The 17,681-nt window shown below is 43.4% G+C and overlaps 1 protein-coding gene across 9 annotated transcripts in view; it reads right to left on the reverse strand.

Annotated features, from left to right (window-relative positions):
* The window catches only part of dnmt3aa (DNA (cytosine-5-)-methyltransferase 3 alpha a), a 361,546-nt gene that overhangs the window by 83,714 nt on the left and 260,151 nt on the right, over window positions 1–17,681 (reverse strand). For all 9 annotated transcript variants that reach the window (XM_078399368.1, XM_078399367.1, XM_078399366.1 and 6 more), the window contains 3 exons: window positions 16,025–16,213; window positions 2,696–2,905; window positions 541–699 (listed from right to left, as the gene is read on the reverse strand). In XM_078399368.1, coding sequence (XP_078255494.1) covers window positions 541–699; window positions 2,696–2,905; window positions 16,025–16,213 — 558 coding nt within the window. The remainder of the gene's footprint in view (window positions 1–540; window positions 700–2,695; window positions 2,906–16,024; window positions 16,214–17,681) is intronic.

Raw genomic sequence — 17,681 nt, forward strand, 5'->3', positions numbered from 1 at the left:
TATGTCCTCTGGGCAAAGAATCAAATATTGCCAAAGTGAGAAATTAAATAAAAAGTTCCTTCTCTGTTGGACATTTGTAAATACATGGTTTCTTGTAGTCAAACAACCACTTTATGGTCACCATTGTGATGCAAGGATTTTAATTTTAGGTTTATTTAATTAAACAATATCTCCAAACACTGTGAAATATTAACTCTGTCCCATTAATTCAATTCTCTGCACAACCAGTTTAGTTACCTATATCACTGTATTACCAACAGCATATTGATGCTTTGCTATTTCACCTCGATTGTTTCTTTGCCAATATATTAAAAATCATCATCTCAGTGATCTTTGAACGATGCAATGATGAAGGTCCTTGCAAAGTCTTGTCACATAAACAGAAAATAAGTTATGATATATCATGATGGCTGAATCATACATAGCATTGGAAGAAATGGCGATTTTGCGTGGTTTCGATAACGTAATCTTCAAAATATTTCCATAACCACTGTAAGGAAGTGTGTGCAAGTTTTGCGAAAAATAACGTTTTGAACTTACAACAGAGAATTTGCCATCTCCAAACCACATCACCCATCGTGTTCCTTCAGCTGCCCGACTTCGGCCAGTCATCCACCAGGACACAATACGACCTGGCCACCACGAGAATCCTCTGAGCTTTCCCCACACCAGCTCTCCAATGCCAAATCCTCGCCCATCCTATGAAATTCAAAGGCAAATGCTAATGAAGGAATTGGACATTTCTACAAAACACTCGTGATGCATGGACTGAGTTCTTAATTCAAACAGGGTTGCAGCCATTCCGTCGTCGTTCATTAGTTTGAATGCTTTTATAGTCATAAATTGGCTATAATAGACAGAATTTGTGGAGTTGTCTGATGTTCATGTCTAAACCCCACAAAGGTTCCCCTGCCAGAGGAAAGGGCTCATCCTGCCTCAGGTTCAAAGAAAATTCTAATTAACCAATTTCTTCATCATTATTTCTGGTTCTAACCAGATATTATGTTCACTCTTTTTCTGAATAACATTGTTAAATATGCAACCATTACTTGAAAGGCACATCTTAATCAAGGATACTAAGCCTGGATATTTTGGGTAGACATGTCTGGCTAAAAGTAAAACGAAATGCAACTGTGGAAGATCTGGAATATAAACAGAAAATGCTGGAAATACTCAGCTGGTCAAGCACCATTAACAGAGAATGTAAAAGTTAACAGTTCAGGTAACATACTACCCTAATTTTGTTATCTCTTCCAAATATTAAATATTGAAAGTGCTAGCAATTCTCAGCAGGTCAAACAGCAACCATTGAGAGAGGAGTGGCTTAAACATTTCAGGTGAATGAGTTTTCATCCGATTAACAGATTTCAATTTTGTATGAAACGTCTGACATGTTTATTGTTTTTTGAGATGTAATCTATGTGGATCTTAGCAAAACCGTTGAGAAAATGCAACAATTGTAAAAGCCCTTGGGATCCAGAGGAAAGTAGCATGATGTACTGGAACTTGGCACCATGGCAGAAAGTAAAGTGTAATGGTCACTGATGCATGTTTTGGTGAAGAGAAGATTGATTGTACTGTGGGTCTGCAGGGCTCAGTGTTCTGCATTTTGCTATGATTTAGGCTGAATTTCTTTTATTGGTGCAAAGGAAATTGTGGACCAATCTTACTGAACTGTGCAAAATTATGAGTAATCAACAGAGAACAAACAACCTAATTTCCTAGGTCAATAACTAGGGGCCAGAGTTTAAGACAATTGGTTGAGGAACAGTATTGAGGACATATTTTCCTTGCTTGAAAGGTAAACAGAAAGAAACTTTCATCCATTTAAAAAGTACCCAGAGAAACACTTGAATACCATCATTTGAAAGACAACTAACCCGTTATTTCTGAGTGAATGACCTTTCTTTGAAATATAAATTTCTACGATTCTTTGATTGACAGAATATACAGAAATACAGTACATACTGACCGATAACTTTTCAATCAGATCATCCATTCTGATTGAAATCCCGGTCCTTTAATTATCAAAGGCAAGGTTTTGGAGCAATAACTGGCTGAACTTCCTACTCTACCTTATGGTTGTCATTCAGACACTTGCTAAGGTTGATGTAAAGTTGCAAGGTTGGATGTGAAGTACAGGTCAGCATCATAGCTTGCTTTATTTAGTTGCAACTATATTTTCAAGCATGGTTCAATCCTAAAGTCTCAGTTTACCCGCAGTCTTTTAAGCCGTTTTATTTGTGGTGTTTTCCCACTCAACTAATGATAGTTTGACTTTAACATTCCTTTCGAGTGATGAAATATTTAGCCTCCAGTCAATACCTTAATTGTGGAAATGTTACATTTGGAGAATCAAACTTCACCTCGAAATATGGGCCAAACATGGGCAAATGGAACTAACTTAGATGGGGCATCTTGGATGGTATGAATGAGTTGAGCCGAAGGGCCTGGTTCCATCCTGCATGAATCAATGACTCTCTGGTGTTGTGCTCTGCACTGAAACTGATTCTTACTAAGGAGCCCACATTGCACCAAGGTCCAATGACCAATTAGTGTAGTGATCACACCCTGAAGATATTTCAGAATTGTATTAGTTCTCTTTTTCTGAGTTCTGAAAAACTGAATATGTTACCTTTCATGACTCTCAAGTTGAATGGCCAAGTCGTAGCAAGGGATGGAATAGTTAACTTACTTCATATTCTGTTTCCTCATCCACTGCTTTGACAGGGTCCTTCTCGACTGTCTCATGTGAAATGACTGAAGGTTCTGGAGTTGTTACAATTCTGGGAGGTGCCGGTTCAGTGGACTGCTGGGAAGAAGTTGTGCTTGTTTCTTTTTCTTTCTGAACTGGGATATCTTCCTGTGCACCCATCACTGCGACAAGCTTTGCCCTCTTCTCAGCCTACAGGTTGCAGATGATTGGTAACATGGGGAAGCAATGGAGTTGGTTAGAATATATAAGTGAGCAGTAGCCTTGACGATATCACCACAGTTCATGTAAAATAAATTGATTTTGTATGGCTTAACATCAAACATCTACAAAATAAATATTTTTAACTTAAACAGATGACTAGAAAAGATACAATTCACTCATTTAAGCTCTTCTCAGCATCACATTTATGCATTGCTTGGTGTTTTGAGCTATTTTCTTCTGGAGAAATAAACTTTGACGAAAGGCACTGTTTTCTTCAAACGATCTTCCTCTTGTTCCATTGGACTAATGCAATATCAAGCAATAATTTCACACAGATTGAATCATTCAGGTTCAAATTCGGCCTAGTCCAACAAGTTTTTTTAGTGAGTTTGGGTGATCTCAGCTCTTTCCATTGAAGAAATTATTATTAGTTTGGTGACGACCAGCAACAGATTATTGGCTTCATTTGTAAATGCCTCAGTTGCAAATCTATATATATGTGTCACTGTGATAGGATACAATGTACATACTGGTATTTGGATGAGAAGGGGCTAAGAAGACAAAAATATGAAATCATATGATGGAAATTTACAACCAACAAATCAGATCAAAGCTCCGCATGCTGTCATGATGGTGATGTGCAATTCAAAGCAATTGCAGGGGAATAACAGTTGTGATTTCTTTTTGAACCAGATAATCTGAAGTGACCTGGACAAATGATCCACAGGCACATTCAATTCCCACAAAGGCTGTTGACTTCAGATGTTATAATATTTTTTTTACTTCATTAAATGTTCACACTTATAAGAAGCCTGTACAATCAATAATGATCATGAAGTTTACATATTGTCACATGAAACATAATTCAATAGTGGCCTTTGTGGAATGAAATCTGCTGATGTTACTTCATCAAGCTTATATGAAGCGAGAGATGCAAAGTAATGTATTTAACTCTTAACCCCTTCCATTCCCTCACCAAACCATATCTCTCATCACCACGTCATCCAACTGCTGCCACAGCACCCTGTGAAATAGTTTGGCAAGTCACAGTTGTACGAAATAGCTGTGGAAAAAAACAACTATGTAGGCCTCCCAGCATTTATCTTGGTAAGAAGCTACTATGGACTTGTTTTCTAATGTGTTTTTACTTGTTTTCTATTTGTGTCTTGTTTTTCGTTTGCAGTCTGTTTCCTTTCACTGGCTTGGAGAATTAATGTGTATTTTATGTATGATTTATATTTTCATATGTTGGCTGAGTCTATATGCCTGTAACACTGCTGCAAGATTTTCATTGTAGATGTATTTCACTGTGCATGTGCACATGACAATAAACTCCATTTGATTTGACTTGGCCAGCAAACATACAGCAATCCCCATCAAGTTTTCTCCATGTAGAAGAACCGTTCCATTGACAAATCAAGCAGTAGTGTGATAGAATCATACTGATGACATCAGCCAGGACATCGTAAGAGCATTAGAGGCCCAACCATATTCAACTTTCCTCCATTATAACATCAGGTCACTAAATTGGACCCAAAGTGCGGTTCAATCCATAGATCATGAGATAATGATGACCACAGGTAAGGAACTATCATGCAAACGTTGCCAATGATTATCTCAAGCAAGAAACACCTGCACTAAGGCGGCACAGTGGGGCACTGTAGAGTTGCTGCCTTACAGAGGCAGAGACTCAGGTTCGACCCTAACAATGGGTGCTGTCTGTATGGTGTTTTTACGTTCTCTCTGTGACCGCATGAGTTTTCTCCAGGTACTCTAGTTTCCTCCTACATTTCAAAGATGTGCGGGTGTGTAGGTTAATTGGCTTCTGTAAATTGTCCCTAGTGTGTAGGATAGAACTAGTGTATAGGTGATCGTTGGTCAGTGCTGATTCGGTGGGCCAAAGGACCTGTTTCAGTGCTGTATCACTAAACTAAACTTGGCAGTCAACGGCATTACCATCTCTTTATTTATTGTCATTAATATCCTGGGAGAAGTGACCAGTTGACTGAACCAACCAATAAAGTACTCTGGTTACAAGAGCAGAAAGAGACTGGGTATTCTGGGTAAGTAAATTTCTCAATCTTCCCTTGATTCAAGAGGCAAACGTGAGAAATGGATTTGTCTTCACTTGCCTGGTGAGTGCAGCTTCTACCACATTTAGAAAAACGGAAACAACCCAATTCAAATTAGCTTACTTAATTGTCACCTTGTGCATCACTTTAAACATTTACTTCCTTCACAATTGGTGCACAACGGATCATATGTAATATGTAATATGTAAGATGCATTACGATAATCTTCTAATGTTCGTTCATCACTTCAAAGTTAAAGCTTTGGGACTTGGCTACCAGACAAAGTTTCTCAAAGGCTATTAACTGATATTTAGGCAATATATACATATCCATCATTGTTCATATCTATTCATAAATGGAAAATAAGTAATTTATCAGTATAGATGTGTTGCTCCAGAAATTAAAATATAAATGGCAACTTACATAAAATAAGATAATCATGATCTTACTGGTGCATTTATGTATAGTACATAAAGTGTTCAAGTCTATCAACATATGCTATTGGACAACAGGATAAACACAACTTAAATGTGATATCCATAAATAATTCAGAAACCACATATGATTCATGAATTGGTGCCTAATTATTGTTCATAAGTCCATGTCATAGGAGCAGAATTAGGCCATTCAGCCCATCGAGTCTACTCCATCATTCAATCATGACTGATCTATCTTACCCTCTCAACCCCATTCTCCTGCTTTCTCCCCATAAACTCTGACATCCGTACTAATCTGACTAAATAAATTCCTCCTTCTATTGTTTAGTTTTAATTTTAATACGCTGCCAATATATTTGCCTGCCATACATTCCCTTTATGTCAATGTTTTAAGATTATTTTAAAACTAATTTTATATTATCCCACCCAGCTGAATCTGTTGAACTTGCAAAAGAAACAACAGACACAGAAATAACCTAACAGAGTGACTTAAAGATTTATTCACAAAATGCTGGAGTAACTCAGCAGGTCAGGCAGCATCTCGGGAGAGAAGGAATGGGTGACGTTTCGGGTCGAGACCCTTCTTCAGACTTAAAGTGACTTAAAGGTTCTATTGGACATTGATTTTGGTAACAACTTATTTTGTTTGAATTTGTACACTGACATTCCATTTCCGATAATAACCTGCAGTCAAGTTTCCTTTCTGATTGTCCACTATAACTGAGTGAGGACTTCACTCCAACCATCTCGTGGTCACTTTGTGAAACAATGATTTGTTTTCAAATACAAAATACTTTTCAACAGCTGAAAATATATTTTTGTCACTGTTATAGCGACCATAGGGATTGGTCCTGAGAGTCGAACCCTCGGATTGGCCAGCAAGGTCACATGGTGGTGCGACCATAGGGATTGGTCCTGAGAGTCGAACCCGCTGGTTGGCCAGCTAGGTCAGGTGGTGGTTTTGGGGCCCAAAAACCAGGCAGTGGGAAGAGAACTTCGATGTGAACAGTTTGAGTTAATGGTTGTCTGTAATCTCGTTTGTTATCCTTTGTAATTGAATATTGCTGCCGCAATAAACTTCTTTAACAAAGTACAAGCCTCTAGACTCGCCATATTGGTAACCCCGACGTGATCTAGCCGATCATCTACCATGGATGGTTCTAACGCCCGGCATACCGCAGCTAAACGCGGTCAGCGTTCATCTTCCTCCGTTTTGGGCGCATCAACCACAACTTTGGTTTGCCCATGCTGAAGCTCAGTTCCACCTGAGAAACATCTCGGTGGACGAGACAAAGTATTATTACCTGGTCAGCGCTCTACCGCCTGAGACGTCCGCGCGGGTGATGCAGTTCATCACCTCCCCTCCTGCAGACGGCAAGTACGAGGCGCTGAAGGTACTCTTGCTTCGAACCTTCGGATTCAGTAGGCATGATCGAGCTGAGAGGCTTATGCACCTGCCGGATCTCGGAGATCGGCTGCCGTACGCCCTCATGGCCGAAATGTTGGCGCTGGCAGGTGAGCACAAGGATTGCCTCATGTTCGAGCAGGCATTCCGAGAGCAACTTCCAGAAGATGTTAGGCTTATGCTCACGGATTGTTCTTTTAAGGACCCCGTGGCATATGCGGAGAAAGCCGATGCGCTCATGGCGTCCAAATTGAAAAAACACAGTTCGATCAACAGGGTCTCGGCACCATTAGGCAGCCCGCAGCGGTACCAAGATGGCGCCGCGACTCCCGCCATTTCTTCAAAACCCCGCCAAAAAGATCCGCACAAGCGCGGCTGGTGTTATTATCATCTGCGATGGGGTGGAGAAGCCCGCAACTGCCGCTCACCATGCACCTTCTCGGGAAATGCCTCGGCCGATCGTACATAGAGGCGGCTGCAATTGGCCAGAACCGACGCCTCTACGTCCGAGATCGATTCACGGACACAGAATTCTTGGTCGACACGGGAGCTATAGTCAGCATCGTGCCGCCGACCGACCTCGAAGCCCGATCGGGTAAGAGAGGGCCTACCCTCATCGCGGTTAACGGTAGCCCCATCCACACGTATGGTACGCGGGCAATGTCTCTGGCTTTCGGCACCCGCACGTACAAATGGTCGTTTATCGTCGCAGAAGTCGGTCAGGCGATCCTGGGCGCAGATTTCCTCTGGGTCTTTTCGCTAGTTCCCGATGTCCGAGGTAAAGGCCTTTGACCCTCCACTAGCAGCGATGAGCCCGCTGCTCCACCGCTGGCCACCCCGCCCTGCCCGACTGTCCAGGCCGTTGTCGCGGCCTCCGACCCGTATGCTGCGGTCCTGGTTGAGTTTCCGGAGCGGCGTTGTCCATCACATTCCCACCGAGGGGCCCCCCGTTTTCTCTCGGGCCCGGAGGTTGCCGCCAGACAAACTGGTGGTGGCGCGTGCAGAATTCCAGAAGATGGAACGAATGGGCATTGTCCGTCGGTCCGACAGCCCGTGGGCCTCTCCGTTACATATGGTCTCCAAAGCATCTGGGGGGTGGAGACCATGTGGAGATTACCGACGCCTTAACGCCGTCACCACGGCAGACCGCTACCCCATACCGCACATCCAGGACTTCTCGTCTGGGCTGGAAGGTGCCATGGTATTCTCCAAAATTGATTTGGTGCGGGGCTACCACCAGATTCCTGTGCGCCCGGAAGACATTCCAAAGACTGCCACGATCACTCCGTTCGGGTTGTTCGAATGGTTGCGTATGCCTTTCGGTTTGAAGAACGCGGCACAGGCTTTCCAGCGGCTTATGGACCATGTTGGTCGGGATTTATCTTTTGTTTTCATTTATTTGCATGATATCCTGGTCGCCAGTCGCTCGGAGCACGAACACCTGGTCCATTTGCGGACCGTGTTCCGGCGGCTTCAAGACCACGGGCTCATCATCCACCCCTCCAAGTGTCAATTTGGCCTCCACTCTATTGATTTATTAGGACACCCGATCACCTCTGCCGGCGCCACTCCTTTGCCCGAAAAAGTGGAGGCTGTCCGTGCCTTCCCGCGACCCACCACAGTAAAGGGGTTGCAGGAGTTCGTGGGCATGGTGAATTTCTACCATAGGTTGGTACCGGCAGCGGCACGGGTCATGCGTCCGCTCTTCCAGTGTCTCGCAGGCAAACCTGTCGAGTTGGAGTGGTCCGCAACCGCTGAGACGGCCTTTGAGGCAGCTAAAGTGGCTCTGACAGACGCCACTATGCTCGTCCACCCAAGCGCCTCCGTCCCCATGGCCCTGACGGTCGATGCGTCGGACGTGGCGGTGGGAGGGGTTTTGGAACAGCAGGTAGATGGCAGTTGGCAGCCCTTGGCGTTTTTCAGCCGACAGCTTAATCCGGCTGAGCTGAAGTGTAGCGCCTTTGACCGAGAGCTTCTGGCTCTCTATTTAGCTGTCCGCCACTTTAGGTATTTTCTAGAAGGCCGCCCATTTGTGGCCTTTACGGACCACAAACCATTGACTTTTGCTTTTTCGAAAGTGTCCGATCCATGGTCGGCCCGCCAGCTGCGGCACCTGACTCCCATCTCAGAGTTTACTACCGATGTCCGACACGTCGCGGGTAAGCTTAATGCCGTTGCTGATGCCCTGTCCCGGCCAGCCATTTCCCCAATTTTAGCGGTGGAATGCGAGGTAGATTTCCAGGAGCTTGCGGAGGCACAGCGCCTGGCAGACACTGCCTCAGCATACCAGTCCACCACTTCGGGGTTGAAGTTGGCCCAAGTGGCTTGCGGGCCTGTGGGTACAAAAGTCTGGTGTGATGTTTCCCTTCCCCGCCCTAGGCCGGTGGTGCCGGCCGCCCTTCAGCGCCGGGTGTTTGATGCCATTCATGGGCTGGCGCACTCGTCCATCCGCTCCACCTCTGCCTTAGTGGCCGCTAGGTTTGTGTGGCATGACCTGCGGAAACAAGTAGCCACTTGGGCCCGTTCCTGTGTTCCCTGCCAGACCGCTAAAGTTCACCGGCATGTCCAACCTCCGGTGCAGGAGTTTGCGGTCCCTGCGGTCCGTTTTTTTCATATTCACGTTGATTTAGTTGGGCCTTTACCTTCCTCCAGGGGCTACACTCACCTACTCACGGTGGTTGACCGATTTACCCGTTGGCCGGAGGCCTTCCCGTCGTCCGACACCTCCGCCGCCTCTTGTGCCCGGGCCCTGGCCCTCCATTGGGTGACCCGTTTCGGTGTTCCGTCCGTCATTACCACCGACCGGGGGTCCCATTTCACATCTGCCCTTTGGGCTACGCTTGCGGAGCTGTACGGTTCCTGGTTGCAGCAGACCACGGCGTACCACCCACAGGCTAATGGGCTCGTGGAGAGGTTTCACAGGCAACTTAAGGCGGCCCTCAGTGCGCGGCTGGACGGCCCTGACTGGGTAGACCAGTTCCCCTGGGTCCTTTTGGGCATCCGTACTGCTCCTAAGCAGGATCTCGGAACTTCGTCCGTGGAACTGGTATATGGCTCGCCACTCACAGTGCCCGGGGATTTCCTTCCGGAGTCCTCTGGTCAGCAGCCCTCGGTTCCGTCGGTTTTAGCATCCCTCCGTGCGCGAGTGGGTTCCCTGGCTCCGGTTCCTACTTCACGTCATGAGTGTTCCATGGTGCGACCCGCCTGCCTTGAAGGACTGTGAATTTGTGTTTCTGCGTAGAGATGCCCATCGTTCCCCGTTGCATAGGGTCTATGAAGGACCGTTCCGCGTGTTGTGTAAAGGGACGGTCACCTTCACCTTGGATGTTGGGGGCAGGAGTGAGCTCGTCTCTGTGTCCAGGCTCAAACCTGCACACTTGGATCAGGACCGCCCTGTCCTGGTTGGCCAACCGCCTCGGCGGGGCCGTCCTCCTGCAATTCCACCTGATCCGGGACCCCCTGCTCCTGTGGTTCCTGCAGCCCCTCTCCTTACTCGTTCTGGTCGCAAAATCTGGCTCCCTGCTAGGTTCCGTACCTCGGGTTCTGGGGGGGGGGGGTCATGTAGCGGCCATAGGGATTGGTCCTGAGAGTCGAACCCTCGGATTGGCCAGCAAGGTCACATGGTGGTGCGACCATAGGGATTGGTCCTGAGAGTCGAACCTGCTGATTGGCCAGCTAGGTCAGGTGGTGGTTTTGGGGCCCAAAAACCAGGCAGTGGGAAGAGAACTTCGATGTGAACAGTTTGAGTTAATGGTTGTCTGTAATTTCGTTTGTTATCCTTTGTAATTGAATATTGCTGCCGCAATAAACTTCTTTAACAAAGTACAAGCCTCCAGACTCGCCATACTGTAAGCTAAAAACACTAAAGGCTGTTTGTTACATTATTTAATCGAGTATCATTGCAGAAGTGCAGATCGAAGCAATTGCTTGTCAATTTCCATGGCCTCCCGCAGTGTAACTTGCAGTCTACGTTCTTGAAGAGACATTGGTGTCTGATTATTGTGGGGATGCTCCGTCCGCTATAACCAAAATCCATGAGAAAGAGGTCCATAATAACGAGGGTAGCTGAAGTCATTGAGAACAATGGTGGATTTCCAATAACTTTAGTTTTTATTCTCTTTAATCATGTCTAAACATGACAGATATATTGTGGCAAATTTGAATCAGTTATACAACAGTTTACAAAGAATGGAACATGCCATAAAGATTGTCAATTGTGGATACATGGATTCAGTTAGTAAATGTTAGCAATACAAAATGATGATGTTTCCAACCAATTCTTTAATTTTCATGATGAAGTGTTTTAGTTCATGTTCAAGTACATGTCCAACTGACAGCAGTGATGTATCATTTTAGGGACCACTTTTTATAATGTGCCTAAACAGCATCTTACAAGAAAGAAAGTGAAGTGAATTTAAAGAAGAGGATTTCTATGAAGGCAGTCAGCTGCAAACATGGTTCCTATTTACATAGGAAAGAAGGATTCCTTATGACCTGGTTATGGTTCCTCAGAAGCCACAGTGTAATGCTGCTCTCTTTCAGATTATTTGCCTGTTTTAACCATAAATACATTAAAGAAAGCTGCAACATTTTGAATTATGGAAAGCAGAATCAATTTCAAGCATCTTTGAGTTTGAATTTAGTTTATTGTCATGTGTACTGAGGTACAGTGAAAAGCTTTTGTTGCATCAGCGGAAAGACAATAAAAATGTTTACAATCAAACCATCCACAGTGTACAGATACATGATAAAGGGAATTACGTTTAGTGCAAGATAAAGCCAGTAAAGTCCGATCAAAGATAGTCCGAGGGTCTCCAATGAGGTAGTTAGTAGTTCAGGACTGCTCTCTAGTTGTTGCTAGGGTGGTTCAGTTTCCTGATAACAGCTCAGAAGAAACTATCCCTGAATCTGGAGGTGTGCGTTTTCACACTTCTATACCTTTTGCCCGATGGGAGAGGGGAGAAGAGGGAGTGGCCAAGTGCGACGTTCTTGATTCTGCTGGCGGCCTTGCCGAGGCAGGGTGAGTTATAAATCGTCAATGGAAGGGATGTGGGTTTGTGTGATGGTCTGGGCTGCGTTCCACAATTCTCTGCAATTTCTTCGGTCTTGAATGGAGCTGTTCCCAAACCATGCCGTGATGCATCCTAATGAAATGCTTTGTCCAACGCATCTGTAGAAATTGGCAAGAGTTGTTGGGGACTAGCCGACCTTCCTAAGCCTTCTAAGGAAGTAGTCATTGGTTGGCCATTGGTCCTTGGCCATTGCTTCAATATGGGTGGTCCAGGAGAGGTTGTTGGTGATATTTACTCAGAGGAATTTTAAGCTTTCAACCATCTCCACTACGGCGCTGTCAATGAAAACTGAGGTATATGTACCACTTCGCTTCCTGAAGTCGATCACTATCTCCTTTGTCTTGCTGACATTGAGAGAAAGGTTGTTGTCTTGACACCAGGTCACCAGGGTCTCAATCTCCTTCCTGTACTCCATCTCATCATTATTTGATATCTGGCCCACAGTGGTGGTGTCGTTTACAAATTTGTAATTTAAATTAGATTTATACAAGGTTGCACAGTCATGGATGTAGAAGGAGCAAAGAATGCATCCTTGCGGAGCACCAGTATTGAGGATTATTGTAGAGGATTATTTGTCCCCTATCCTCATTGATTGGGGTCTGTTGGTCAGGAAGTTGAGAATCCAGTTGCAGAGATGAGTGCTGACTCCATCCCGCGAGTTTGGTCATGAGCTTGGATGGTATATGGTTTTAAAGGCAGTGCTGTAGTCTATGAATAAGAGTCTTCCCCATGTATGTCAATGAGTAAAAATAACTTCCATTTTTATTACCTTTGTAAAACTACTTTTAATGTTGGGTTTTCTGAGCGGTACATAATCAGGGAAATTATTCAGACAGATCAATGGTTCTCATTTTAGATCCTATGTTCACCGAGTGTCCAACCTCAAACTACTTATACTACAATCAATGTTAAATCCTCAATTATAAATATAAAAAATCTAGATTTTATGCAGATTGAATAAGAACCTATCTGATGTTCGGTGCATATTTGGCAGCTTTCTAACCAGACACTGGGATTGTTGCAAAGCACTAAATTAACATGTTTCAAACGCCAAACATTTACACATCCAATGAAAACAATTCCAAGAAAACTAAAATTTTCCTAAAATCCATTATGCCAGAGTTTATTGCTTAACTTTAATAATGGAGATATATGCAGCATGCAATTGGCTTGAATAAAGAATTAAGTAACAATATATTTTTTATTCACTAGGTGGAGATAAAGTTACATATTTGGAATGGTGAGGCTGCAGCAAGTTCTCCTTTCAAATTGTGCTAATATTAGAATAGTATTACTCTGATATATTTGGTTTACTTTCCACTGCACAATGAGAACCACATTTTTATATCCACGGAGACATGCAGTTTTATGAGAGGCAAGAAGGAAGACTCGCTTTAGGGTCCTTGCATGGCTAATTCTTCATGCTTCTCTTTATGTGTGTCCATATGTTGCCTTCTTGTGTCCTGGGATGATGTATTATTTTCCTTCTCTGACACTGCTATTGCCCAGCATGATAAGGGTCAACGAACACCTCCTGATTCACTTTCACCTTTGTGACCTTGGTGACCATTTCATTCTTCTTTTGAACCATCTCAATTATCTATCCCTTGCATGTCAGTGTTATGACTGTCATTAAATCCCACGCCATTAGCATGGATGCACCATCAATGTCACGGCACTTAACAGGAACAACCACGTGAGGTTTGCAGCCATAAAAGTAGGTCAAAGGCATGGCACCTGCCCCCTCACAGCCTTTCTATCAATTAAAAGTGAGAAGGATGAAATAATACTCTTCACCTGCATGGATAGTACAGCCATAACCTCACTCAAAATAATCAACTCCAGTCAGAAGGAAGTGAACATCTTAATTATTATTTTCTCTTTCACCTTAAAAATCGCTCCCTCCATAATTAGCACATCGGGCTGAGAGTTTGCAATGAGCAATCTGACAGGATTCTGACACTGGAAGCTGATGCTGTGACCTCCAGGGATGAAGAGAGTGATGGGGGATTGACTGTTTAGGCTGGTAGAAGGAATGCCTTTGTCCTGGGTAGCGTCAGGCTTCTTCAATGATGACAGATCTACACTTCCCCAGGCAAGCGGAGACTATTCCATCTTTGTCACCGTTCCGTCAGCTAACACTGATCAATTCTACCTATCCTTAATCATCGTCTGCTTTGATCTGCCGTTTTCACACCTTACGCTTCCACACATTTCCAGTCTCCCTATCCCGACTCTCAGTCTGAAGAAGGGTCTTGACCTGAAACATCTCCTTCTCTCCAGAGATGCTGCCTGTCCCACTGAGTAACTTCAGCATTTTGTGCCCATCACACTCCTGACCCGTGCCTTATGTTTGCTGCTGAGGCATCAAGGCAATGAATAATGTGGTTAGTGCTAGCTCTAAGCCACAATCATTAATTATATTTAACATTCAGCAGCAAGTGGCAATGCTGCTTACTTTGTACGATGCCAGTGGGTTGATTTCCATATTCTAATCCTTTTGTTTATTCCTAGGGCACTTGAACTGAGCCTTCACCGATTCAAAGTAATATGCAAAAGAAAAAACTAATACAAAGAAAGATTTTATATCTTCAAGCAAGTATGAATTTCTCCACTTGCAACTATTTCAAGGGAGGTCATGATCACAATTTGAAATAAACACCAACAAAGAAAATCCTCACTAACTTCTGAAGTGCCCTACATATCCTGAAAATGTATGAGAGGGAAATGCCCATTGTGCTCTTCATGCACTCTACCTCAAACATTTTCTCTTTTTTTAACCTACATTTTGCCTCATTTTGCTGAACATGTTGACTCATCGGCAAGCTCTGTTCGTTTGAGAGTCTAACCAGTGTGTGTCAGTAGATTATCTGACAACTTGTTGTCATTAGTTTTGGTCTTCTAATTTGAGGAAGGACATCCTTTCTATTGAGGCAGTGCAGTGTAGGTTCACGAGGTTAATCCCTGGGATGGTGGGACTGTCATATGAGGAAAGATTGGAAAAACTGGGCTTGTATTCACTGGAATTTAGAAGGATGAGAGGGGATGTTATAGAAAGATATAAAATTATAAAAGGACTGGACAAGCTAGATGCAGGAAAAATGTTCCCAATGTTGGGGGAGTCCAGAACCAGGGGCCACAGTTTAAGAATAAAGGGGAGGCCATTTAAAATTGAGATGAGAAAAAACTTTTTCACCCAGAGAGTTGTGAATTTGAGGAATTCTCTGCCACAGAAGGCAGTGGAGGCAAATTCACTGGATGAATTTAAAAGAGTTAGATAGAGCTCCATGGGTTAGCGGAATCAAGGGGTATGGGGAGAAGGCAGGCACGGGTTACAGATTGTGGATGATCAGCCATGATCACAATGAATGTCGGTGCTGGCTCGAAGGACCAAATGGCTTCCTCCTGCACCTATTTTCTATGTTTCTATGTTTCTATGTTTCCAACAATGAGGAGGATAACCCAATGAAGATGCCCCCAACCAGCTTATAAGCACTTCCGGCATATGTCTTTGGACTGCAGTAAGGATTGAGAACCTTGTCTCATTGATCTCTCTGAGGCCGTTGGGTAGCATTATGGCCAATTATAGTTACCACTGCCTCAACGAATCAGCAAGCGCTGCACCAACATGCCGAACTCTGTGCATCAGAACGATGAGGAGAATCTTCTTTGACTAACCTCTAAATGTTTCCAATCTACATTAAGGGTCGACTCCATTCCCAATCAATTGGAAGGTGGTCCTGGTTCTGGTACAGAGCAGCACTCCCGGAGACTACTGGTGGGGAAACTGCATGCTAGTAGTACTGCTTTAGGTATGGATTTGATTTTCTGATAAGTAATGCCAGAGAGGCCCACTCCTCAATGGCAGCGTTAATTTGGTCACTCTTGCTTAATACCTGTAGCTTTGATCATTTAGTCACTGACAAAACAAGACAAGACAAGAAGTTAAACAAGATTATGACATTGTCAAGGCACCTCATGGCAACAACCAGTCAGAAATGTTCTGATAATTCACACAGGAATTTGTGTGATTAATCCATGCACCCTGCTGTACGCATTGGGTGGTAACATTATTGACTGAAACATCGTGACTCAGTAGAGTAATGGTTTAGACACTGTACCTCAGTCTGGGAGAGGGTGTGAAGATTCACACTTCGGGGAAAATATGTAATTCTTTCCATCTCACCCCACGGTAAGAGTGCTTCCTCTTGGCTAAACAATGGAGTGGCATTCAAGTGGGATGCATCAGGGGGGTCTGCAGCCTTTTTACTCACTCTCCTAGCGGTAGAAGGACGCATGGAGGTGAGAGACTAAAGTGAAGGAATAAGAAGACAAAAACAGGAAAAATGTAAGTAAATGAAAAGAACACCCATTGTGGAATGGGTCGACATTAAAAATTTCTCGGAGTTTCTTACCTACAAGTCACAGTAAATATACCAGCATAATTAGAAACTTCACCATTGTGACAACAACTTTTTGGGACGTTGATCATCAGTCATTCAAACAACGATTTTAACTCATATTACCCTGTTGATGCCTGGCTTTTGGGGAAGCAACAACCATATTCTCCTGCAGGTTCTGAATGATTGTGAAGCAACAACCATATTCTCCCTCATAAACTCGTTAATTTGATCAGGACATCTAACATAGAAAATTAACAAAATTCCTGCGATTCCCCCCCCCCCCCCATTATTAGGGTAGTGATTAGAATAGCTTCCTGACTGCTGTGATTAAGTATGTTCTTTTGCATAAACCTTCACTGGTGTGGAAGATGGGAGAAGATCTAAGCAATCAAGTGAATAGTAGGTGCCTTTTGTAGACACCAGGTTATCTCATGCAATGTCAGAGCAGGATCTGTATTTGGGTAACATATCATTAACCTATATTTCTTGTAATGGATCATTTCTAGTTATGCTCTCATAACAGATAATTATTTGTTAAATGATTAGTTTCTTCTTGAAAAGATTGATTTCAGGTGAAATCCTTACAGGCCATACTGAAGCACATAATTTACCTTGAAAATTACTTTTCATCATAATTAAAAATACTGTGCATATCTAAAAAACAATATATAGAGTAAATATACTTCATAACACCAACAAACCACACCTCAAACAAATTAGAAACAGCATTTCCCTTTTAAGAATGAAACCATGGCAAAGATCATGGCATACCTTTACACAATTTCCAAAGAATATTGTCCAATAACATTTACTTTTTCACCTTACACAGATCGGGTTCAACTTTAATCTGACAGATTAATGTCTAAAATATCTGTGGACTCAACAGATGGGGAATTTGCAGTTGTATCTAATGCTGCCTCTGTATGCGATGAACTACCTTGATAGTAGTCTGTTTGTACTGGTGTTCCACAGCACCTACTGAATTCTAATCGCTAGTCACTGTTTCATTTCACTCTCACAAAAAACATGTTTCACACAACACATTAGAAACATATGAACTTAAAACTGTAAATTGAATGGAATAGCCACTGACTGAATTCAGTCATTACTAACACTGCTTGGCATCACATGCTTCAATGGCATATTGTTCAACCAGGACTAAATGAGATTTCCATCTTTGCAAATTCATTTGTGGTTTTGTGTGCATGTGTAGATGCATGCATGTCAAGTGAACCACAGTGTGAACACATGACTCAAGTGGGTGAAATCAATTAAAACACAAACTGACCCGAATAAATTAATTAGGCATGAACTTCAAATAAATACACAGGAATAAATCAGAAGTACAGATGTCAAGGGGATGTTTTGTGAGTTT

This window comes from Rhinoraja longicauda, chromosome 5 (genome assembly GCF_053455715.1).
Source record: "Rhinoraja longicauda isolate Sanriku21f chromosome 5, sRhiLon1.1, whole genome shotgun sequence".
Taxonomy (NCBI): Eukaryota; Metazoa; Chordata; class Chondrichthyes; order Rajiformes; family Arhynchobatidae; genus Rhinoraja; species Rhinoraja longicauda.